Source organism: Triplophysa rosa, linkage group LG21 (genome assembly GCF_024868665.1).
Source record: "Triplophysa rosa linkage group LG21, Trosa_1v2, whole genome shotgun sequence".
Lineage (NCBI taxonomy): Eukaryota > Metazoa > Chordata > Actinopteri > Cypriniformes > Nemacheilidae > Triplophysa > Triplophysa rosa.
This window is the reverse complement of record NC_079910.1, coordinates 20,336,254-20,363,398: the sequence shown is the minus strand read 5'-3', so window position 1 is coordinate 20,363,398 and position 27,145 is coordinate 20,336,254. Positions and strand designations below refer to the sequence as shown.

At 43.6% G+C, this 27,145-nt stretch overlaps 1 protein-coding gene across 1 annotated transcript in view; it reads right to left on the bottom strand.

Moving 5' to 3' along the window:
* Positions 1–11,934: 11,934 nt before the first annotated feature.
* pacsin1a (protein kinase C and casein kinase substrate in neurons 1a) overlaps positions 11,935–27,145 on the bottom strand; it is a 54,901-nt gene continuing 39,690 nt past the window's right edge. Inside the window, exon 9 of the mRNA XM_057319933.1 lies at positions 11,935–14,920. Coding sequence (XP_057175916.1) covers positions 14,811–14,920 — 110 coding nt within the window. The 3' untranslated portion in view covers positions 11,935–14,810. The remainder of the gene's footprint in view (positions 14,921–27,145) is intronic.

The window sequence follows — 27,145 nt, the reverse complement described above, 5'->3', positions numbered from 1 at the left end:
CCTGCCGTTTCCCCGTGAGCATGCCGCAGGTATTCGGGGCCTCAGGAGAAGCTTTGGTTGATTTGAAAGATGCAAGGTGCACTTTTGTTCTGCTCCGAGACCTGCAGCACTTTTCTACTCTATTGTTCACACGCACACACACGTGTCCTGAAGAGAGCCATCAGGTTTTCCGTCGCACCTGCCTGAAATGCACACCTTCTTATCTCGTCATGAGAAGAACTGCTCCATACATTCATGAGTCTGTGCGCTCATCTATAAGTGACATATTGAAGGTTGGGTATCCTTTTACTATGACTTATGTCAGCGTATTATATTCTTCTCCATCCTAGATGCATATCTGCCATTGATCTGTTGAGGATACTGGTGGCATTACAAACTTCATGCTGGAACATATGGAAGCCAGTGGAGCGCTGTTCATATTTGTGGATTCGTTTCATGAAAAACATCTAACAAAAATAAAACAAAATGGCCATAAGATAGAACAATCAAGAAATCCTAAACAACAACGCAATTAAATGAAGGCTCCTGCTAGTCTCCTGAGTAAACGACTCCTGTAATCGGACCTCTTTCTGAAATGAACTTCACCAAAAGTCAGATATTGCAATGTAAACATTTGGCATCAAACGAATGAGCTATGCTGTCTACATTCGTTTCACAGCTCAGTGTTCTCAATTTGTGTCTGTTTTGATATCAGGGAATAAAAACATTGGAGACAATACAGACAAGTGGATAAGCTAACGGAGAGCCCCCTTGAGCAGTAAATAAGAGCAACATCTGAGCAAACCCGTATACATTTGACCGTGTGAGAGTTGGGATGTTTTCTGCACAGAAGGCAAAGACAGGTGGACAGGGAGGAGACAGAAGGTGTCTGTGACCTAAGGATGCGATCAGGTGGGTACACACCTGTTTCCTTTTTAAGACGAAAGATTCTGGTTACACAAGAAACACTCTCACAGTAAGAGGTTTTGTCTTATTCAAAACAGAGAAAAAAGTCAGTTTCCCCTTTTTTTTAAAGAATCACAGCATCTACGTATATGCTCACACAGATCAGTGAGCTGTGACAGATCTCCGTGTGACCTGCCAGCTGGGTTAGAGCTCTCCTGAAGTGTCTCGACAGCTGTCACAGTGTAATTCTAGATTGGTCCACCTGAGCGGCAAAACGACAGGACACCCCTTATGTGATTGATTGACATCAAGTTGAATCAACATTCGATCGATTATTCATTTAACTGATTTAATATTTAATCAACTATCATGGACACAAATGCTTTACAAAAGGTACACACAAATTAAGAGAAGCATACATGAGCCAAAGCCAACACACACATACTGAATACCAGTGCGTGTGTGTAAAGTCTGTGATTTTTAGAAGATATTCTAGGTGTATGAGCATAGTACGAGCAATGCAGAGTAATGGTCACACAAACTGCTGCACAGGGCCAACACCAAGCATGTTACATGGGCTGTACAACAGCAGAATCTACAGTAGAGTACTAAACTGTATTTAGCAATTTTTTCTTGTCCTTTACCTTATTTTGAGGGTGAAGACGTCATACAACTAATATCCATCTAATTTGATGACTGAGTTTAAATGACCACAGATTTAATTATACTCGTGGCCTTTCAGGTCAGCAACCAAAGGTGTTTCCTCATTCAAAAGAAGCTAAGCTTCTTATTGTGACTATATAGGGAGAAAGCATTTCATACTTGTGAGAACAGACCTGCAACTTAGTTTTGGGTCTCGATCCACCAGATGATGACCATGTCTTGTATAGCATGTAGTGAAGTAGTATCAATAGATTCACTTGTCAAACACGGAAGTAATTTTGTTAGTAAAGTTGTTTGTTTTGGTTGTTTTGGGGAGGGGACATTCCCTCCCACAGACACATTGCAGCAACAGCACGGCTCCCCCGCTTCCAGCATGTAAGCCTTTCCAGATGTGCTTCCATCCGTCCCATTGCTGACAGATGCTACTGAACAGACAGAACAGTTAAATGACAAAATAATGTCAACAACGTCAACTAGAAATGATGATTCAATGTTAACAAGAAAAACTCATGCACAAGCAAACCTGTATTTTAGAGAAGCTGATTGTATTTTAATATTAATACTGGACAGACAGGTAATAACATGTCTTTATTTTTAGATTGAGGGTGTTGTTTTTAATAAAGGCTTTTACCACAACAGTGCTAATGCTAGGCGCACTGCTATCACTTAGGCGCTAAATGGCAGCAAACAGCTAATTAGCTTATGCATGCTCGCTTCCCCACATCAAAGTGAGAGAGAGATAGAGAGAGACAGAGAGAAAGGAGACAACCAAAAAGTTCTGGTCTTTTAAAATTCCCCACACTTCACTTCATTTCTTTTTCACGCAAACACACACACACACAGCGCCATTATTTAACGGCAATAGGCTAATTTGCACTGATCTTGGTAGATATTGTTGGTCATTATTGAAATGATGTGCCTTGTTAGTAAATCACCTGCAGAAAAAGCCCACTCCCATCTGCACTTTTTTAATTGCCCTCTCACGCTAATTTGTAAATCTGGCCCTTAATATCATTGTGGGATCCAATCTCTTAAACAGTTGAAGGAATATTACACGATAGTGGAATTATCATCCATTTACCCTTTTTACGTGAATGCAGTTTTAAATCTGCACACGTGTGCTTGGGAACTGAACCCACGCAGTGCAATGCTTTACCAGTAACATGTATCGGTAACATTCTCTTTCAAATGGTTATTTGTCAACAATGCTTTTGGTAAACTAAATGTCATGCATTTGATTTTAGCAAGGCACTCTGACGCTTACATTCCTGTGTGTGTTGATTCAGTGCGTCACCAGAGACCCATTTGTGTTCCTGGGGTTGAGGAGCTCCAGCAAAGCAGGGGGTGTAATCTTTAAGCCCCAGGCGAGACAGGAGGTCTGAGCTGAATGCTTTTGTGGTGTAGAGGTGACTGCCGGAAGGGAGAGTGTGCTGAATACTGTAATGGAGACCTCTTTCTATGTCTCTGTCTTGAAGGGATAGTTCACCCAACTTTTTGTCATGTATTTACCCTCATGTCGTACAACAGCAACAACCACAATTTTAGTTTCTCATCAAAATAATAATAATACATTCTGTTGTTCTGTTCTGATAATAAAGTTCAATCTTAATGAGATTAAACCTTAATCAAATGTGAATAGAGTTGTAAAAGGAAGAGATTAACCGTGTAATATCTTGAATGTCATGAGAAACAGCTGAATGGTAAAAAATACACTGCACAACAAATATTGCATGAAATATTTTTGATTCTAGCTACTTTTCAGCACAGAATGTAACATAGTCTCCTGGACAGTTTTACTTCACTGTGCTCTGTACGTTACGTGTGGGATTACATTATTCACCAAGAACCAATGCAGTTGATGCCTTTTCATTTGCTCCAAAGCAAATCGTGTTTTAAAGGCAGCATGGTTTTGTTGCATACTGTTCGGTCCTTCGAAGAATATCTTTAGCTACTTTTCAACATATTATGCTATTACAATGATTGTTTACAACATGGCGCAAGTGTAATGGTTCCAAGTTTTTTTGCATGTGCATGTACTACATGTATTATTTTAAATACGTACCACTGAAAATACCTGCCAAATCCCTTATTCCAATAGCTGCCCTGGGACTGTTTAGGGAATTAATGCACAGTCTGTAAGCGTTGTGGAATCGCCGTGTCACTGAATGACGAGCATCCAGTAGGAGGAGGGGTAGAGAGGAGAAGATTAGGTTAATAAGTCTCTCTCAGAGAGATTGATGGAGAGAACATGCAGAGTTTAAGAAGGAGACCTGTGAACCTCAAATGAGCAGCATGGTAAAAACAGCAAGTGCACCAGAGCTGGGGGCTGTCAGGGGGTGTAAGGCACCTTGCAGCAGCTGGTCTCAATTATCCACCCAGGAGTCAAGGGATACATGGGGCTTCGGGGGCACTGGGGGTGAGACCACTGGCGCCAACAGAAGAGCAACAGGTCAGAGAGGAGGAAGATTATAAGGCAGTTGGCCCCTGCTGTTAGCCACAGAGAGTGAGAACAAGAAAACAGATACGGTGTGTTTCAGTGCCTATGCGGAATTCGCGACGTCCACATCCCATAGAAGACTAACTTTAGAACCTTTTTTTTTTTCAAGCAAAAAATCCAAAAGAACTTCAATGAAATATATTCACAGGCCTACTGCTCAACATGAACACAGACACTTCTGGGTGGTCAGAGGTTTGTTGAGTGTGACCTTACCAAATCTACCTTTGGTTTGTCTATTAGGACCTCTGTGAGAACGTGCAACAACTGAATTCATACGTCTGTAGTCATTTGATGTTATAGTATAATGGCTTTTAGGGGAAGGTTTTAACTGACATAACAAAGGGAGTATCGCCCTCTGCTGGTCCAGTCTTGCTATAATGAAGTAACTAAATATGCCCACAATATTTATATTTATAAAACATTTCAAAGATTTCATTTCAAACCACATATTTAACACATCGTAATGCAAGCTTGACATTATATGTGGCGCGCTGACGGTTCGACCGCTGCCGGTGTGCAGGACAATGGGCAAACACTATACGTGCTTATGAAATAGGCGTAACCGATTCGTGATTTTCAACGAAAAACGTTGCGCTGTGCCCTTTACACCCCTCCCTTTATCCCCAGCATTCTGCTATAAAATACTGTTGTGGTAGCCCAGGTGGAGGAAACGTTTCTGCTGTACACAAGGCTGAAGTGTCTCAAATATGGCTATTGTTTAAAAATGATCCTGACCGAAATGATGATGCTTTTGCATCCTTTTGAAGCGCGAGAAAAGGCTTGACACATTCCACTTTCATTGTAAACAGAAAACACATAACAACACTAGCCATAGGGGGTTTGAATGACACAAGGGTGAGTTTATCACTAAATTTCCTTTTCCCCCACAAGGAGCCAGACAGCTTAGCTGAAAATCACAGGTGTACGACATTTTCTTACAATGACCTGGAGAAGCGAATAGTCATCAGAAGTCTGCAGTAGGGCGTAAGTCTGCTATTTACCCTGTTACCTTGTTTTAACTGTTGAACTGGACTGTTGTTAGTAAAGATTATTTGAGCTTGTTTATTTAATTACTCGTTGACTGAGTGCTAAGGTGTTAGTGTTTTTCTTCCGTTGGGTACTGTGTTACTGAAGTCACATTAAGTTGCTTTAGACATTAGAGTTTTGCACTTAAAAGCACAGAGCTAGTTGATCGCTGTTTGATCCGTGGCCCATTCAAGTCGTTCAGGCTTTGTTTTGCTAATCGAGAAGGCGTGCTCAGCTGTATTCTATTCGCGTTAATCTCAGCACATACTTAAGCGGTGCCTCTGCGCTGGCGCGGAAAGCGTCAGCCCTCGTGTTCAGCCCTCCTCGTGTGAAGACTGACGAGAGTAAAGACCTGCGACTCTACCTGCGTGACTCCACCGAGCAAGGACACCGGCAAGGCACATTAGTCTATATAACATACCTTTGCTTTCATTTAATTGTATACTAACTAATCATGTGCTTCCAGTTTATTCCTGTACTCCACCGCAGACAGTGTTCTCACCCAAGACGCAAGGCACAACGCGCTCACTCTCACGCGAGTCCCATTCACACCTCCCCTTCTACACCTCTGTCTCTCTCTGTGGGTCTCTGGAACTACCAGTCAGCTGTGAAAAAGACTGACTTTATCCATGCGTTTGCCAGCCAGTCTGACATTCACATTCTAGGTCTTACTTAGACATGGATTTGTCCTGAAGACACCCGCTGCTTTCTCCACAAACTACTCCTTCTCTCACTCTCCAGGAGGCACAGGTTTTCTTATCAACAATAATTGGAAATATTCCACACTATCTTCCCTATACTACAACTATTCATTTGAATACCACGCTGTTAATATCACTTCTCCCACTCAGCTCAGTGTTGTTGTAGTTTACCGCCCCCCAGGTCCTCTTCACAACTTCATTGAAGAGTTAGATGTGCTGCTCTCATCATTCCCGGAGGATGGCGGCCCTCTTTTAGTCTTTGGGGACAACATCCACCTGGAGAAACACTATGCTTCTGACTTCCACACCATCACTGCCTCGTTTGACCTCATGCGCCTCACCACAGCCAGTACTCACAGATCAGGAAACCAGCTTGATCTCATCTACACCCGTAATTTCACCACAGATAACATTAAAGTCACACCTCTCCACATTTCTGACCACTTCTTCATCACTTTCAACATCCTCCTTCCTACATGCACTACATCTACACCACCACCCGTTTATTTTAGACGGAACCTTCACTCTCTCTCCCCTAGCACCCCCTCGGCTGTCTGACATCCTCTGTGAAGAACGGAGTACACTCAGGGCTGCTGAAAGGAAATGGCGCAAGACCAAGAATCCTGCTGACCTAAGGGACTACCAGTCACTACTCTCCACAGCAGTTACCACAGCTAAAATGTCTTTCTATACCACCAAGGTGAGTAATGCACCTAACACTCGACAGCTTTTCAAGACAGTTAACTCTCTTCTTTGACCCCCTCCTCCCCCGCCCACTTCATCTTTGACTGCGGAGGACTTTGCTGTATTTTTCACTGAGAATCCATCAACTCAACTCAACTTTATTTATATAGTGCTTTTTACAATTTTCATTGTTACAAAGCAGCTGTACATGAGACATATTGACTATAAGCAAAACAATTAAAGTTGTACCTGTAAAAACAAAAAAAAGGTGAAAACACATAAGACAGACATACCCACATACAAAATACTCCACACACACAATATGCACATGTACTAACACACATAGACACACACACATGGACAAGCAGACACACGGACGCGCACGCACACACACACGTACACACACAAGTACGCACGCACGCACAGTGACGGCACACATTTAAGATAAAGGAGAGAGAAGCACAGGTCAAATATAACAGACTATAAATTCCTATATGCAATATTAATTAAGTAAAACTTTAAAATTCTAATCCTAAAGCAGATTCCCGGCCAGGCAAAAAACAGTATGCATACGGTGGCGAGGAATACGGTGGCGAGGAACCCAAATCTCTAATCGAGAAAAAAAACCTTAGGAGAACCCAGGCCTAACCAGGGGATTCCAGTTCCCCTCTGGCAAAAGCTGCTGCCTCTGCACAAGCTCGACAGAGCTTGCACAACAAGGCCAAATAAAAATAAATAAACTTACTAATAAGGTAAATTATAGTTTTAAGATTATCATTAATAATCTATTAGCATTTGAAATTTTGTGGTGAAGACGTGTCAAGTGACCGCGTCCTTCTTTATTCAGCTCTATCATCTCAGCTCTTGTCAGGTCACCGCTTTCCATTCTCTGCTCTACCATCAGGTCTGGCCATGAACTGCATCCTGCTCGCTGTGGTAACCTTGGAACAATGAGACAAGACTGGCTGAGTGTAGAGTACTGTTCTGCACTCTTTGATGCAACAAGTACATCAGTTGTGTTTTGGTTCCGGTTGATCTAACTAATGCAGCCTAAACCTTCAGAGGATTTATATTATGGAAGTGTAGTGTATGCAAGATTAAAAAGATGCGTCTTTAGTCTAGATTTAAACTGACAGAGTGTGTCTGCCTCCCGGACAGTGCAGGGAAGACTATTCCAAAGTTTAGGCGATAAATAGGAAAAGCATCTACCACCTGCACTTGATTTTGAAATTCTAGGTATTATGTAATACAGATAAAATTATATTTAACTTTATATAAATGTAAAGTTGAGTATCATCAGCCTAACAGTGAAAGCTAACTCCGTGTCACTTTATTATATCTCCTAGAGCAGGGGTCACCAACTAGCGGACTCCGGTCCGAATGCGGACTGCGAGATGCATCCGTCCGGACCTCAAAACCTTTTGACGTAATAAATAAATGAACGCCTTATAGGCTTGTTCGACTTGATGCGGCGCCGCAAGATCTGACAGGCGGATGACATCAAAGTACCGCGAGAGCGATTCGAAACCAAACATTTTATGGTTTTTCGAATGGCGTTCGAAACACCACGTGAATCAAAGTTCACGTGGCTTAAAAAATAAAGCTTCTTAATGACGGATTAAAATCCTGTCTAATAAATACTGAGGACAAATACAAACACAGTTCATGTCTCTGCTGTGTGAAACACTTTTAGAAGGAAAATAAAGACATGAACTAAAAGAAAATATTAAACAAACCCCCCTTTCAGCTGCACCAGCCACAAGAAGAGCTGAATTGTTATCAGAGGATGATCAGTCACAACTTGATGCTGCTATTTGTTAATCTCAGTTCAGCAGAAAACAACACTTTAGTTTTCTTTTAAAGTTGGTAATGTTGAAATGAATGTATATTCAGTGCAAGTTTAGAGATTAGGGCATTTTGCACATTTTCCTTCATTATATTGTTGCAGACATTGTAATGTCGTCTTATAGACATGAAAAGACATGTTTATTTCTTTGGTCTGCCAAAAACCATCAATTCATGTTTCTTGGTATTTAATTATCCGGACCTCGGCTGGTAAGGAGGGTTCGTTTACTGGACCTCAAGCGATTTTAGTTGAAGACTCCTGTCCTAGAGGTAGCATGTATAATGCGAAGAGCAGAGGCCCTAAGACTGAGCCCTGTGGTACACCGTACTGGACTTGCGATTTGCGTGACACCTCATTGTTTATTGCTACAAATTGAAAATGGTCAGATAAATAAGATTTAAACCATTTCAAAGCTATTCCTTTAAAGGTCTAGCAGCACCAATAACGAGATACAACCTTGGTCAGATGCCAATAGCAGATCATTTGTAACTCTGATCAAAGCAGTCTCTGTACTGTGACATGCTCTAAATCCAGACTGGAATTCTTCATTGACGTCATTCCTTTGGAGGAAGGAGCATAATTGGGTTGAAACTACTTTTTCCAGAACTTTAGATATGAAAGGTAGATTCGATATAGGCCTGTAGTTCCCTAGTTCTCTAGGGTCGAGATGGGGTTTTTTGACAAGGGGCCTTATAACAGCCACCTTATATGCTTTAGGCACATGTCCTAATGTCAGAGATGAGTTAAAGGGGTCAAATGACACGGCTAAAATGAATATTATCGTTTGTTTTAGATGTAATGTATATACACGATTTAAGGTTCAAAAACGCTGTATTTTCCACACACCGTGAATGTTTGTATCTCCTCTATGCCCCGCCTCTCTGAAACGTGCTTATTTTTTACAAAGCTCGTCGCTCTGAAAAGCGAGGTGTGCTATGATTGGCCAGTTAACCAGTGCGTAGTGATTGGTTGAATACTGCAAGCGTTTCACGTAAATGTAATGCCTCTTACCATATTCAGAACATCAGGTTCCCACGCAATTCTCCTGACAGGTGATAAAATATCATCGCTACTTCCTTATATCAATTCGAGCCCGAATCTGATACGGAAAATGAAGATGATCAAGCCCATACATCAACTTTTCCAGTGCGACTTGAGCAGGATGTAAAGGATTGGTAAGGTTTATTAGAACAATATGATGTTAAATAGTTAAAAACTATAGCTAACTGTTTTACGTTTTATATACGACGTTATAAAGACTATAAACAAACAACCATATACTGTACATCATACAGAGTTTGTGTGAGATAGAAACAAGCTCGCATTACAGCAGGGAATGGTATAAATAACGCGAGCGCTTTGGCCCTTCTTGATCAACCAGTGTTACGCCACGTCTCGTCGCGACTCAACAAAGACAATAAACCCAAAATAAATACTAAATATAAAAAGACATCATAAACACGACATTTGTTGCCTCTGGTGGGAACATTATTACTGATTATTAGGACTTACAGTATGTTGTCTTTTTTCACGTGTCTGCATTTGCAGATCACAAACACACAACAAACTCAACTCGCGTTAGTCTGTAACAAAGTCTTTTACAATGAAAATATACTTACAGGACTTACGAATCTGAAGCGCCAGCGAAGTTGTAATGGTAGGAATGGCCCGACTTTTTAACCAAAGCTTTCGTGCATGGCTGGTCTTAATCTCTCTCCCAGGTTCGTGAAGCAATCTTCTGTGAAATGCGCTGCACAAACTTGAACATTCGGATTGTACTTTTATGGAACAGTGTTGTAAATAAAATGTAACCATTTGTTTTTAGTTGTCTCATCTTTTGGCAGGGCAAACAAAGAGTCTTTCTTTTCGCAACAAAACACACAGCGTCTCCGTGACATGGCTGCGGCGGTGACGATACAATGAGATTTACAAGTACGCCCACCTCACTTGCGTTTAGATTTGGGCGGTCTTAAGTCAAATCATGTTACTAAGTGACACATTCGTCGGGGTGTGGTTACACGAGGCGTTTCAGGCAGGTCTGGGTTTGTATTCGCTTTTAGACAGAATGCATCTTTTGTTCCGACACTTTAATTTTAGCAATTTTACGTGTCTAATACATGCATGGGCAACTTATAACACACCAAAGACACAGAAAAACACGTATTTCCACCATATGAACCCTTTAATAATACTAAGAAGAGGATTTATAATTTCTGGGAGAATCTCTTTCACTAGATTTGTAGGTATAGGGTCTAGCATGCATGTTGTTATTCAACATTAGAAAGGTTAGACCCTATCTCACTGAGTATGCAGCACAACTCCTTGTCCAGGCCCTGGTAATCTCAATGTTGGACTACTGCAATGCTCTCCTTCAAAGGCTATCCTGCAAAGGCTATCAAACCACTCTAGCTGGTTCAGAACGCAGCAGCATGCCTCGTCTTCCAACAGCCCAAAAGGGCTCATGTGACGGCCCTTTTCATCTCTCTCCACTGGCTACCGGTTGAAGCCCGTATCAGATTCAAGTTACTAATGCTTGCCTACAGGTCTATCACTGGATCTGCACTGGCATACTTCCACACCCTCCTACACCCCATCAAGAACCCTGCATTCAGCAAACAAGCGGCGTCTTGTATTGCCTTCTCAAAAGTGCAGTTAATCGCTCTCCCGCTCGTTCTCATTCACAACTCCTTCCTGGTGGAACATTCTTCCTAACTCGGTACGGTCAGCCACATCTCTCACAACATTCAAAAAACTATTTCAAACCCATCTCTTCTGTGAATACTTGACAGAAACTAACCCTCTCTCTTTTATCTCTCAACAGGTAGTGGTCTAGCTTTTGTTGAAACTAGTAACTTTGTATTAGCACCTATTGTATTATTGCTCCTGTATGACATATTGCTCCGTGAACTCTTTGTAAGTCGCTTTGGCTAAAAGCCTCTGCTAAATGACTAAATGTAAATGTGACCAGAGGTTTTTTAACTAGTGTGTCAATGATCAATGCGTTTTTAACTTTGGAGTCTGTCTTTTTCAATTGAGTTTTTCTGAAGTATTTTTTCATCGTTTATAAGAGGAAACCCAGCGGTATGTCCAGCGGTAATACAATTTTGACATTTAAGACATTGATAAGATAATGCACAAGGGTCATACTTTGTTTTGTCTGGGGCCTGATTTATAAAATGACTTAAGAGTGTACGTACGCAAGAATCCACTGCAACTTTTATAAAAGGGTCGGGGTCAGGTTCTGAACAGACCTACACACATTTGCTTGTCCGAGTGCTGTCGGTTTTTGGAAATATAAGCCACTCCTGCCTCTCGTAAAGGATTTGGATGTTAAGGGGGCTCTTTTATACAGTATGTCAATGACATTAATTAGATTAGACATGGTTTACAAGGCGGAGATCTGAAAGTGTTTTAGGATGATTTGCAATTTATAGATTTCACATCTAAAAGAGAGGTGTCGCACGTTTTTGTTCTATGAATCACACGTACACGCTTTGAGAAATGTTCATAACAACTAATTTAGCATGGTATCTACGCAGCATTTTAAGCGTTTTCATTTCTTGTACGCATGCATGTAGGTGAAAAGGAAATGAAATGAAAGGGAAACATTTGCAAAAGAACCAGAGCACACATTTGTCAGGTTTTCTCAACAAACATGTTGTCTCCTTCCATACTAACATATGCAATATTGACACCAACACAAAAGAAACTTAAAACTCGACATTATTTTGATCAATGTCATGTTCATCATCATTAACCTTATGCATATATATATATATATATATTAAATGAACATCATTTCATGGATAAGGAGGCACTACACCGGCAAGGAGATCGATTTACATCAAGTAACTATCAACATACACACATCCTCCACACCACAACATAAGCCACCTTCATCCTTTCCTTTGCATAAAGAACAAATCAACATTAAAAATAGCATGTACATTACACATTTCTTTACTGTCTCACTTTACAGTTACAGTAGAATATAATCTGAATTACATCATCATATACAAATATGACGGCGTGGACCCACACGCATTTATACAGGTATGGTACACATAGTGATTCCGTTGCAGTCCAAATCAAGTCAATACAATATGGTATCTATAGAGCATTACAGTGTCGCTTTTTTTTTCAAAGCATTTGTTCTTTTGTTAGCCAACATTTACAATTAGAACACTACTTTTATTTTCTATACATAAACACAACTCATACACACCGAATATAAGAAAGAGGATACCTTCCAGTACACTTTTGCGTGCATACCCTTCTCAACGTCGTTTTGTGTACGTCACAGAAATATTTCAGCTAGGACTCCTTTTTTTTGTAGGCCGGACTCGGACAAATCGCAAATCCTCGGAACGTTACAAAACTCAAGGGACAATGCAGAAATCCACAATGTTTTCAGCAAAGAGAGAGAGGAATCAACCATGTTCCCAAAGACTTTAGTCAAACTTTGAAATGTATGAATTTCATTGCATGGATTTATCTGCAAATAATCCGAGCCAGAGAAGGGTTTTTTGTTGTTTTTGCACCCCTTAAGCCACAGGTACCATGGGGATTTTTGTGGATCTTTACAATCACTTCCACACAGGTGTCCTACCAATGGCCAGAGATAAATTTCATCATCCACTACGGCCACGTTCCACACAGGTTTGACAACCAGAAAGTATCACAAAGCTCTTTATCTTCCTCATGCACAGTGTAGTTTTATCATTTCAAAGTGTGCTTGTGTTGTCACTTGGTTTGATATGCAATGACATTAATGCATTATTAAGAGGGACACCTGCAAAGTGCCCCAATATTGCCGGCAAATCATGTGCTGCCATCACGAGTATTTCAACATTTAGATTTATAGGTATTCTATGAAGAACAGATATGCATCTCCAACTTCCCTAACACTAAACGCATGTTTGATGGGTGTACTGTATGTCGACAGCAAAATCTGATGGCTTCTGTTTGCTGAATGAGCGATGACTCGATGAGTGTTGTGAAATTCCCTCTGTGGCTGAGCTTGTGGATAAAATGTGCTGTGCACGAGTAGTCCAAACAGTGCACAAAATGCATTCCGTCTGAGAAAAACATGATTTGATTTGAACAGGTGACCACAGCACCAGATGCCAAATGAAGAGATGACGTTTGTACTGTTTAAGACCTTCTCTTCGTACGAGGCTGTACAAGACACAATATCACAGTTTACTCATGGATAAGGTAACCGTACTTGCCATTTTTTTCCCCGGACACGCCCGGGCCAGTCGCATTTGTCCACCGCATACGTCATCGATTCTTTTTTCAGGTTTTATTTCAGAAAAGCAACCGTTATATTCAAAGGACAAAAATGAAACTACAATGATTTGACGTCTTAAGAGAAATAAATGTTTTTTTTTTTACTGAAATGTGAGAACCACGATGACGTATGCAGTGGACAAATGTGACCTCCGGAGGATGCACCCGAAATCCTGGCCAGGAAGTGTCCGGAAAAAGCAATAAAGCACAGCATCTTGACATGACACTGCAGCACAATTGACCGAATCAAGTGGAGGTGTGACAGGGACCCCGGGAGCAACCGTGGCTATGTGTGAAAGATCATACTGCCATATATTTCTGCTTGGTGTATTCTGTGCACAGTATTTTTTATGTCCTGTATGCATGTTTTTTTTTCCAAGTTAATAACATGTCCTGTGACTAAATTGTAGCATACTGCAGTTTGCAACCTTCATAATTACACAATGCCTACTTTTCAGTAAGTAGCAAGTACGGTGTTTGGAACGTGCCTGAGAGTTTCTCATTTCGCCACTTTCCGGTTTGGGGTCGATGTCATTTTGCTGCCCTCTGTGGTCAATGTGGAGATTGCATACAGTACAGATGACCTGAGGAGCATGCTTCATAGCACATGCTGCTATGCGTAAAGACACAGACATCAAGAGAACAATACCTAATAGAAAAAGCAGTGCGACAAGGCGTAAACAGATGAGAAGGACGGAAACCAAAGTCTGTTGCGTGTCACTTTCTGTTTAAACACTATGACCAAGTTGCAAGACACTGGACGAGAACCGGTAATGCACGTTGACTGCTATATGGACGCCTCCTAAAATACACATAATGGCCACATTTTCGGTTGGATATTATGCTAAAAAGAGTTCTCTACGTATACTAAAATCTGTAATATCGTATTAAAAAACATGTATGCTGCACAGATTCAAATAATGCGCGTCCTACTTGCATAACTGACTGGGCTTTTTTTGTTTGTGTACTGTATGTATATAACTTTTAGATATTTGCAAATAGATATTAGATGTTAGTAGTGAGCAAGCTCTTCCTTACCTCCTGGACAAGATCAGTATGTACAGTGTGGTTACTAAGATGTTTTGACTTTAAACAAGACCGCATTGCACATCTTTAGGGAAAGTTGTTCGTTGTAAAGTCTCTGGCATTCATGCCGCGTTGTTATATCTTCTGACAATCAGAGCTGCCTCCAATGTGTTCTCCTCCAGTCAGGCGATTAGATTTCCTCAACATAATTGGCCGGGTATAGACCCGTCCGGCCGTTGTCAAGGCGACCTCTGCACCAGCCCTGATCATCTTCCTCCTCGATCTTGATGAATTCATCACCTGTGGAAAATACATAGTAGAACTGACATACATGATACATACACTATATCTATCTGCCTACCTACCTACCTACCTATCTATCTATTTAAATATACTGTACACAGTGCTCTCCACTAAGGACAAGACCTTGATTTTGTGGTCAGTAAACCGTTTTGTGTTGATTTTGGGGAATGTTTAGGATTGTCCTGCATCCAACCATGGCCCATTAGCCTTCTGGCAGAAGCAATCAGGTGTTCATTTACTATCTATTGAGTATTGGTATCGAGTCCATGATACCATGTATCTTACTGTAATGTCCAGGTCCTCTGGCAGAAAAACAGCTCCAAAACATTTAAGACCCACCACTGTATTTAACTGTGGGCATGAGGTACTTTTTCATATGGCTACCTCTCTGTATGCGCCAATGGTGTTTATTGCCAAAAAGCTTTATGTTGGTTTCATATGACCATAGAACCCGATGCCATTTGAAGTTCCAGTAATCTCTGTCAAACTGAAGATGCATGGGTTTGTTTCTGGATGAGAAGAGAGGCTTTTTTCTTAAAACTCTGTCAAACTATTTGTGGTGATGTAGTGGCGGATTATAGTTTTAGAGACCTTCTGACTCCTAGACCCAACTAACTTCTGCATAATGCTGACAGTGTGCTGGTACGAGATAGACACACGTCCTCTTTCAGGCTGATTCATAACACTTTCAGTTGACTGGAATTTCTTACTTTTTGCTCTGATGGTGGAAATGGGCATTTTCAGTGTTTTTTTGTTTCAAATTTTTATAGCCACTTCCTATTTTGTGAAGCTCAACAATCTTTTGCTGCACATCACAGCTATGTTCTAAGAAAGAAAAATTGATGTCTTATGCTGCTATAGCGCACTCCGTGCCACTAGCAAGCGGATGAATGCGAAAGGCAGTCTGAGCGAGGGGTGTTTCTCCTGGAATGTTTAGACATTGGTTTGCCAGTCAAAGTGAATCCCGGGACCTTCTCTAAACCACTGTTATGAATGATTAAGGGAGTATGGCCTATGTATTACCTCATATTAATTCCCCTGTAAAAAAGAAAGCCATTGCTGAACAATCTCCTGTTCCTAATCACCCAAGTGTACTAAAAAACACAAAACATTATATACAAATATTCTGCGCATATGAATTCATAAGGGTGCCAATAATTGTGGAACACGTATATTTAATTTGTTTTTGTAAAACTGTGTTGTATTTGCAATTGTTTGTTTTCAATGAGAGCAGAGTTTTTTTCTTAATATTTTAAGCAAAAGATCAAAAGGTTTTTCACAGCATTTTTTGATCATATTTACCAAGGGTGCCAATATAAGAGGAGGGCATTGTATATCTATATATTGACAGATAGTTAGAAATATATATACACGCACACACACTAAAAAAACTTATTTCCCTTTCTGTCGGTCTCTCGACGTTGTGTCGAACCGACAGATGGGGTTCGTCCTTGAGAACCAATCGCTTCCGACTTCTCTAGAAAAGGCCAATGAAAATTGGCGAATGAAATTTGCATGCCGGACTCCGCCCCCGGATATCCGGGTATAAAAGGGAGACGGCGTGCCTCATTCATTCAACCTTTTGTTCTTCGGAGCCTTCGCTCGTGATCAACAGACTTCTCTACAAGACTGCCGGCTCTACGACGTGGTGCAGCGGACGGTCCCTTCCTGCAGCGACTTCCCCTGGGCATCTCGGCGGTTCCAGAAGTGTTCGAGCTTTTTCTCTAAAAGAGCAAAATTCTCCAGCGTGGCATGTCCCGCTGTTCTCTTGGGTGCAACACACTCATCGAGGAGGGGGACGGACACGATGTCTGCTTCCAGTACGCTGGGGCAGATATTGTGGATACGTCCTGCCCGCACTGCGGGCGGCTGACGATTCAGACGTTGCGTCACGGGTGGCTGTGTTCCCACAGGACTCAGACACCACCTTGTCTGCTTCCCGTTCCGTGACGGCAGGACTACGGCCCTGCCACCCGCTACGGCGAGCAGCGAGGGTGATATGAGGATTACTGTGAGCGCTAATCCGTCAGCCACTGGCTCGCGGACCGTTCGCACCTCGCTTTGCTCGTCTGACCGTTCCCCATAAGACGGTCCGCCGTCTTATTCCTCAATTACGTATCGGACACGGTACGTGATGATGAGGTGTCTGTTGCAGCATCGGAGGGTGACTGCCTCTCCCAACGCTCGCGGCTGGATACACGGTACTTCGGGCTTGAGAGCGGCTCCAAGCCGCACACGCCCTCAGTGCCGTGTTTCCCCAGAAGTGCATGAGGAACCTAGTACGACCTGGAATGCCCCCTTCGGCGCGTACACGTCAACTAGTTCCATCACCCTTTCTTCCCTCGATGGTGGGGCAGCAAGAGGATACGTCGATGTCCCCCGGGGCTCGACCTAAACTCCTGTCCAAAGCACGTAGGCTTTTCGGCATCTGAGGTGTCGAGAGCTTACTCTGCTGCGGGCCAAGCTGTCCCCTCTCTCCATGCTATGGCCTTCCTGCAGGCCAATGCGCGGAGAGAGCTCCACGAGGGTAAGACCGACCCAGCGCTTATGCAGGAACTCCGCGGCTTCACCGACCTCGCTCTCGGGCGAGCAAGGTGATCGCGCGGGCCCTGGGTCGGGCGATGTCCACACTTATGGTCCAGGAGAGACACCTCTGGCTGAACCTTGCACAGGTGAGTAACTCTGAGAAAGTCCGCTTTCTCGATGCACCCATCTCGCAAGGGGGGGCTGTTTGGTGATACTGTCGGGTTCGACAGTTAGGAAGCAGATAGAGGATATCACGTATGTCCTCCCCAACCGCCCTCTGGCCGCCGAGATCCTGTGCACCGTCTGCTTCCCAGCATCCCTGGTCCTCTTCGAGACATCGAAGAGGAGATCACCACCCCATCAGCAGCCGCGGCAAAAGCCAATGCGGCCCTCATGGGAAGACCCCAGGGAGTTCGAGAATACCTTTCTAAAGTTTTTCTCCCTCTCTGGGCGTTTATATCAGCCGCTCTCACCCTCTACACGACGGTGTTCGGCAACTCGACGTTGCGTCACGACGAGACCCAATGTCGAGGATAATCAGCAGCCTAAGCACTCTCAATCGACGGTGCTTTGTGCCTCATATCGTCTGGGTATTATCACAGCCGCTCTCACCCTCTGCACGACGGTGTTCGGCAACTCGACGTTGCGGCAAGACCCAATGTCAAGGATAATCATCAGCCTAAGCACTCTCATTCGATGGTGCGTTGTGCTACATCTTCGCCAGACAGGTAAAACTGCAGAGCCGATCTCCTCCCCGGGGGTCCCCCCCACGGCGAGGGATCCGTACTGCCAGCCATCGAACCACCCCCGGGAGGTCGATGAAGCAGAACGTACCCCTAGCCTCCCTGTCGGTCCCTGGGAGCCTGACAAGAGCTTCCCAAACCGTCACGGTGACTACGGGATACGGTCCGTCTCGGCTACGCGATCCAACTCCCCAGACGCCCGCCCAAGTTTCGGGGCATCCTCGCAACCTCAGTCAGAGGCAAGGATGCTCCCTTGCTTCAGGCCGAGGTCGCCACCCCTCTGGTGAGGAAGCGATCGTGCTCGTCCCTCTAGCCGAGATGTTCAACGGGTTTTACAGCCCGTACTTCATCGTCCCCAAAAGAGCGGGGGTCGCTAGATCTGCGTACCCTGAACAGGCACCTACTCAAGCTGCCGTTCAGGATGCTCACGCAGAAGCGCATCCTGGCATCTATCAGATGTCAAGATGGATTCATGGCAATCGACCTGAAGGACGCTTACTCTCATGTCTCAATTCTCCCTCGTCATCGCCCGTTCCTACGGTTCGCTTTCGAGGGTCAGGCATATTAGTACAGAGTCCTCCCCTTCGGTCTGTCCCTGTCCCCACGAGTCTTCACGAAGATCGTGGAAGCCGCCCTCACTCCCCTCAGGGAGAGAGGTGTGCGGGTACTAAACTATCTCGACGACTGGCTCATTTGACACACTCGTGAGATCTGTTATGTACACACAGGGACCTAGTGCTTCGGCACCTAGATCGATTGGGACCACAGGTCAACCGAAAAGGAGCAAGCTCTCCTCTGTGCAGAGCATACTCTTTTTTGGTATGGAACTCAACTCTGTCTCCATTACAGCGCGACTGCGCTCAGTCAGTGTTGAACTGCCTGGAATATTTCAAGCAGTCAGCGGGAGGAGGCTCCTGGGTACATGGCATCCTCGACGGTGGTGATACCCCTCAGGTTGATGCACATGAGACCGCTCCAACACTGGCTACAGAGTCGAGTTCCCTGGAGAGCGTGGCACACCGGCAGCAGGCGGATGGTGATTACGCTTTTCTGCCGACGCACCCTAACCCCTTGGTCTTCAATGACCTTTTATACGGACGGGGGTCCCTCTCGGGCAGGCGAGACGCGTCAGGGTCGACAGACGCCTCCCTGCAGGGTTGGGGTGCCGTGTGCAACGGGCACGCAGTGTCAGGGCGATGGACGGGCCCCCGCCTGCGCAGGCATTCAATTGCCTAGAGTTGTTGGTTGTGCTACCCGCACTGAAGGGGTTACAACCTCTTGTGCAGAACGAGCACGTGCTGGTCCGGTCGGACTGCACAATTTCCGTAGCGTTTTTTAACTGCCAGGGTGGCGTTCGCTTATGGCAGCTAACACGACTCGCCCGACGCCTCCTCCTGTGGAGTCCGCAGGGCCACACATATCCCAGGTGACCTGAACCAGACAGCCGATGTGCTCTCTCGTCAGTTTCGCCTCGCGGCGTTAGGGCATACCGATCTCTATTCGCCCCTGCCCGTTGGGAGTGAGGCACACCCCTCATGGGCACTGGCTCAGGGCGCCTTTCTGGCAGACATCTGCAGAGCTGCGGGTTGGGCTATGCCCAACAACTCCGTGAGGTTCTAATACCTATGCACGGAACCGGTGTCAGCCCGCATCCTGGCAAGGTGTAGGACTGGCAGCTAGTAGGGCGTACGCCTGCGAAAGCCTTTTCCCCTTTCTTAGGGGGATCAGCGGCTATTACGCCTCCCCTCTTTTCCCCACTGGGTAAAGAACAGGCATTCCATCCATCATTAAGCACCCTTCCAGGGGACAGGCTGGGCAGAGCAGCCCTGCCCCCTTAGGCCGGGGAACAGTTGAGTTATCTCCCAGACTGCTCTAACCGGACCTAGTGCTCCAGACGTGGTAACCCCCCCTCCGTGGGCTGTTCTGTCTGATGTATCCTCATGAATGGTTCCCACCTTGGCAACCTATGACCTCCCCAGGTGGACTCCCACCTTGCGGTTAACTCCTGCAGTCCGCACATTCTTCCCATGAGTTCTCCCCTGATGGTGAGACCATGTGGTGTCTCCACTAATTCCTCCCTATGGTAGGTAGTGGCCTCTGCAGCGTTTTTCCCCTGGGGGGAATAATGCTTACCCAGTGGCCCGTACGGTGCCGGGTGGCTTCTCGCCATTTAGAGAACTAGGCCTCCGCCTGTGACGGCTGGTGACAGGGGCTTCCCAACTTTGTGTAAAGCTCTGGGTCCCCCTTCTTCTCCACTGGAGGGTCATAATTTCACGTTAGCGTGTTCGTCTGACTCGCCCAGGCCAGTCAACATCGCACCGCAGAGATTGTGACGTGGCTCAGTGCTGTGGCGTTTTCCATAGGGACCCCATTCTGTCGGTTCGACACAACGTCGAGAGACCGACAGAAAGGGAACGTCTTGGTTACGGATGTAACCTCGGTTCCCTGATGGAGGGAACGAGACGTTGTGTCCCTCATGCCACAACACTGGCCGCCCACCCCAGCGGTCGGGGGAGGATGCTTTAGGCTCCTCTGACCAAAGGTGAATGAATGAGCACGCCGGCTTCCCTCTTATACCCGGACATCCGGGGAGGAGCCCGGCATGCAAATTTCATTCGCCAATTTTCATTGGCCTTTTCTAAATACTCAGAAGATGATAGGTTCTCAAGACAAACCCCATTCAGTCGGTTCGACACCACATCTCGTTCCCTCCATCAGGGAACCGAGGTTACATCCGTAACCAAGACGTTAATATGAATTAGTTTTAGTTTCTTTTTTTTTTTTACTATTAAATAGTAATATATTTGTCCACATAAAATACAGAGTTAACCAGACTTTTATTTTGGCAGGTCGTCGGAAGACACTTATTTTTTAGTGTGTTAGCTTCACTCAGTAAAATGTCCTGAAATAAACTCTCAGAGCAACTCTGGAGATGAAGTTCATGTCTTCATAAATCGCAGACGCAGACAAATTCATGAGCATCACGCATGTAGTTCACTGTGCAGTTCATTCACTCACACACGCAGAACAGACAGATGAAGTGTGTAAATAACATCATTCTGCATCCACTTATCCGCATCTAGTTTAGCGGGCTGTGCGTCAGTAATAACGGTCCGTGAGGAAACGCAGTGCTCCGTGTGTACTGTAGTTAAACGGATTAAACAAAGCTTCGAGGCAACAAAATTTGCCTCAATGATTTTTTGTATTCAAATTACTCGAGGAATCGTTTCAGCCCTACATGAGTTTAAGGCTCATTCTTCAATAACATTTCCCCCCCCGTTTTAGAATAATAGTATCATAATAACAGTATATTTTGTCTTGCTTTCCATTAAGAATGTAAATAAAAGATGACTTTTTATTTACACTATTTATTTATCTTTATTGTCACATGAATTACCTTGTCATGCAATTTTTATTCATAATGAAATATGTTTTGTTAAACATCAAATACTGCAGGACTAGGAATAAGCCTATACCTAATATTAATGCCAAGTATAGAATAGAATATATCTTTCTTGTCATTGTACAAGTACAATGAAATTGAATGCAATCCTTTGGGTGCATTGTGTAACGATAAAAAATAAATAAATCAGTAATCTAATAAATAGTACACAGATGACAGGATCTGCGACACAACATTACACACAGAAGACGTCTCACAATCAACAGTCGGTTACACGGCTCATGTTCAACAGTACACAAAACAGATATGGCTTGGCATGTAAATTCTTGATCTTACATTCAACAGAGATGACACTTCATGTCTACAACAAACATGATGTTTAGTTTACATTTTTGCAATATTCAAAATAGAAATAGCTTCGTCATAAAAACTATCCTTTTAATCTGTTTGTTTGGGTTTTTATAAACCTGAACCATCTGTCCGAAGGTAGCAATTCAAAAAGAGAATGTCCTGGATGAGATCGATCCTTGAGAATATTTTGAGGTTTCAAGAGGCAGCGGGAACTGTGTAACTCTTCCATAGAGGGGAGGGGACGACCGATTACCTTCTGGGCTGTGATGATGATCCTCTGGGGAACCTTCCTTTCTGTAGCAGTGCAGCTAGAAAACCACACACAAATGCAATATGTCAGAATGCTCTCAACAGAGCAACGGTAAAAGGACACCAACAGGTTTTGTATGACCTGGTAATTCCTGAGCATTCTCAGGAAATGCAGTCTCTGCTGTGCCTTCTTTATGATGGTAGTGGTGTTGACACTCCAGGTCAGATTGTCCTCTATATGAATGCCCAGAAACCGGAAGTCCGAGACCCTCTCCACACAGTCACCACTGATGAGAAGAGGCTGAATGTCTATTTTCTTCCTTTTGAAGTCTATTATCAGCTCCTTGGTCTTGTTGGTGTTCAGGATCAAGTTGTTTTTTGTATACCACACAGACAACTGCTCCACCTCATCCCGGTAGGTGGACTCGTCCACCACGGTGGTATCATCAGCAAACTAAATGATTGTGTTACTGGCATGGACAGGGGTGCAATCATGTGTTTAGAGAGTGTACAGTAGGGGGCTCAGCACACAGCCCTGAGGAGAGCCGGTGCTGAGTCTGAGAGTTGAGGAAATGCGAGAGTCTACTCTTACCCTCTGTGAGTGATCAGTAAGGAAGTCCTTCATCCAAAGACAAACAGAGTGACATATTCCCAGATCTGACAGTTTAGACACCAGCATGTTGGGGAGTATGGTGTTACACGCTGAGCTAAGGTCTACAAATAACAGCCTAGTGTAGTTCCCCTGCAGCTCCAGATGGGACAGAGCAGTGTGGAGGGCTGTTGCTATGGCATCCTCTGTGGACCTATTGACTCTATAAGCAAACTGGTATGGGTCAAACCCGAGTGGGAGATGTGAGATGATGTGAATCCGAACCAGTCTCTCAAAGCACTTCATAAAAACAGGTGTCAGCGCTATTGGTCGATCATCGTTCAGGCTACTGATGATAGTCTTCTTTTGATGTGGGAGACTGATAAGCTCTTTGTACTACCTCACATCTGCACTGTTGTACGGTTTGCACTCTCACATCTGCCATTACCTATCTTCTTTTTCTTTTGTTAAATATCCATGCTTGTAAAATTGTATTTTACATATATACAGTATATATAATCTGTATTTATCTGTATTTTTAAAATATATTTTTATTCTGTGTCAGTGTTATTTGTATGCATCATGGGTCTGAGAGTAACGCAATTTCAATCCTCTATATGTATGTACTGTACATGTGGCAGAATTGACAATAAAGCAGACTTTGACTTTTTCTTTACTTTGACAATTGTAGCAGACTTCAGGCAGAGTGGTACAGCACACTAAAGGACTGGTTAAAGATCATAGTAAATACCCCAGCCAGCATTCCCTCAGCACCCGACCAGCGATGCCATCGGGTCCCATGGCTTTTCTCAGGTTCAGCTTCTCTGCCAGAGCCGCGTCACCACCATCAGCCGAGAGGTTACTGGGTTTGTAGTTGGTAATATACTGTACCCCTTTCCACACCCCCCTATAGTTGTTGTTCTAGAAGCAATCCTCAATATTCCTCCTGTGTTCAGCCTTCGCTACTCTGATTCCTATCTTCAGTTTGGATCTGGCCCTACTATACACCACCCCATCAACGATCCTCTCCCTGAGCAGGCACTGCACTTCTTTGGTCATCCAAGGCTTCTTGTTAGGATAAACCCAGATGCGTTTTTCCACTGTAACAGAGTCCATGCAGTACCTAATGCAGGCCAGGACAGCTGTTGTATACTTCTCCAAATCCTGATGCTTGAAAACATCCCAGTTTGTTGACTCGAAACAGTCCTGCGGATCAAGAAAGGCACCTTCAGGCCATGTTCTGAATGTGGTAGAAACACTCTTTCTTGGGGGGGTATAATCTGGAATTTAAAGCAGGGACATGTGGTCTGACTGACCCAGATGTGGTAATTGCTTAGCTCTGAAGCCCCCCTTATTGTTTCAGTAGGCCTTATCCAGTGTTTGTGCTCCACTAGTAGAACATTTAATGTACTGATGGGATTTAGTGAGCATGGTTAAAGTCCCCTGCAACAATGTGATATTCATAGGATTCATACTCTGCTGACTGCTAATGTTATCATATAAAAGTTCAAAAGCTGAGCTAGCATTAGCATCTGGTGGTATATACACAGCAGTTACCAAAACGAAAGTGAATTCCTGAGGAAGATATATGGGCCTGCATTTAATAGTCATAAACTCCAAGTCTGGGGAGCAGTGATTGTTTACATTTGTGGTGTTAGTGCACCAATTGTTGTTCACATAAATGCATAACCCTCCTCCTCTGCTCTTACCGGAGTCCCTGGTCCTGTCATAGCGATGCACTGTGTGGCCTGCTAGCTCGATAGCTGTATCTGGAATAGATGAATGAAGCCAGGTCTCTGTGAAAAGCAGAATGCAGCCGTCCTTAACTACGTTGATCGATGCAACCAGTAGTTTTGGTTCATCCATCTTGTTAGCGAGGGATCTCGCATTGCTAAGGAAAATACTTGGAAGCGGTGGTTTGTGTGGCAGCTTCCGTAGTCTCACTAGCGCAATCTCGCTTTTGCCTCCTCTCCCTGCACCGTCTTCGTCACCTCCCCACAGGGATGGTAATCCACGGATAGCCCGGGTGCCTAGCGATGTCCGCCGGGATATCGTGAGAACGGAGAAACTCGTCTGTAATTGCTTGCTCGCTATGTGATCCTATTTACAGAATATTGTGTCAAATGTAGATGTTCTATGCTCGACATGGAAACGGCAGGACAGATAACAATATTAACACAAACAACGCAATAGAGCACCGAAAGAGAGAGCACTGAGCCGCAGCGTCTATGCGCGCTGCCATCTTGCCAGTATTTGTGTGTCATGGTTTATTGTCATGTCTTTTATTTCGTAGCCTGTTTCCTGTCATGTTTGTAGCTTTTGGGACGCCAGGGTCGGCAGTTTTTGGTCATATAATACTGTATGGGAAAGGGAGGATTTTGGCTGGCAAATATGGGTGTTTTTTAGATTCAAAAAATAAGAAAATGATGAGCACTTTGTTAAGCCAAAACAACTCGATGTTATATGACCGGAAAATCTTGGGCAACTAGCCCATCTACCACATCTACAAAATAAACAGGTTTTTACGATGCAAAATACCCTGTCAGATTGTCCTACTAGTTTAAGATAAACACATACAATGATTACAAGTTACACATGGAGCGGCATTTAAAGTCATTTAATGAATAAAAAAATGAAAGAAATAAAGCATTTAAAGAGAAAACATATAGTAACTTCTTGAAACTATCTGAAGGCTCCATGAATCACGTGACACAAAAATGTAGAACTTCTGTTGTCGCGACTCTCTCTCTCAACGGCTCTGAGTGTAAATACCCTATCAGATTATCCTACCAGTACAAAATAAACATGTAGGATTAATTTACAGCGCAAAATACCCAATCAAATTGTTCTACCAGCATTAAATAAATATGTTGAATGATGTCACAACGAAAACACCCTATCAGATTGTCGTTGCAGTATAAAATGAACAGATAGTATGATTTTACAGTGCAAAAAAATGACGTAACGTACGCATGCCTGGCAGGACAATCTGATGGGCGGGATGAAATTTCCGGACACCGGCACAAATCAATGCAGTGTAATGCAGCACTCTGGACTTTTATCCCTCTCAGTCTCGTTTTGAAATCAACATGGTGGCAGCCTGAATAAGGTATATGTCTAGTAAAAAGATGAAACTTCTAGCTAAAACGTGTAAGTTAACCTTAAGGCAAGTTAAATTTAAAGTGTAAATAGCAATTGATGCTATTTACACAAAGTTTAAATAGGAGTAGGTTCTGTTCACACTAAGTGAAAATAGCAGCATTTCTTAGCGATATGCTATTTACACTAACCAAAAATAGCTGTATTTTCTTTGGATTAAGTAGAAATAGTAGTTATGCTATTGTTACTTATAAATAGTGGCAGATAACGTTACTATTTGCACCTCAGTACTGTTGTGCATTAAACATTATGCAATATTTAACAGTTAATCATTATATTTATAAAAAATATTAAAATGATGGCAACTTATTGAGATATTAAAGCCCTACACCTACCCCTAACCTTACCGTAAATTTAAACTTGAATTTTAAGTCTTACATCAATTTTATTAAAAACAAATGCCTTTATGATCTGTAATGTAATAGAAAAAGTAAAAAGAGCATTTTCAGCGAGAGGTGGATTAGAACCCCAGTCTCCAGTGCCAAAGCTACACAGACTGTACACCCTACACCACTGGAGTCACAGTGTGAACTGGCGTCGTTCTTACATTTTTTCTCTTTTCCAATCAATTTGTGGGCAGAGCTAGTCCATATAGTCTCTGCCAACTCCATAATGGGCATCATTAAATGTGTCTGTGAGTCGGACCCTGTTTATACCTGGTATTAAGAGATCTGATCACAAGTGGTTGAAAAAGGCACATACCCGTTTACACCTCGTGCTTTAATCTGTCTCTTTTGTCCACTTTCGACCACTTCTGTCCTGATTTCTTCGAGGTGAGGGTTTATGGTCAGGTAAATGTATGGGCTCTTTCAGATCTTTCGATCAAACGGACGAAATAAGCGCACACAATTTACATATGTACGTGGCAGCTAAACAGAGCAGCGGTTTTAATTTCTGCTCTGACAGCCGTGAGACGTGCTGAACACTGTAAGTGTGTTAGAAATCTGAATTGCTGAGAAAACATTGTGCTTGGAACATTTTCGTCTTCAAACCAAAGTTTTAAGTCTTCAGCCGGCAAAGTTTAAGTCTGGGTCTGGGTAGCGTGCTTGTTGTTGCCTGTTGTTTACGCATTATGTCCGTAGGCACTCTTTTGTGGCTGTATAAACATATATGAGCACATCTACATGTCTACTTTCCTGTCAGGCTCTCTACTGTCCAAAAGGCGAAAAATGTAACTAAAGTTAAAGTTATGAGCAGCAGGC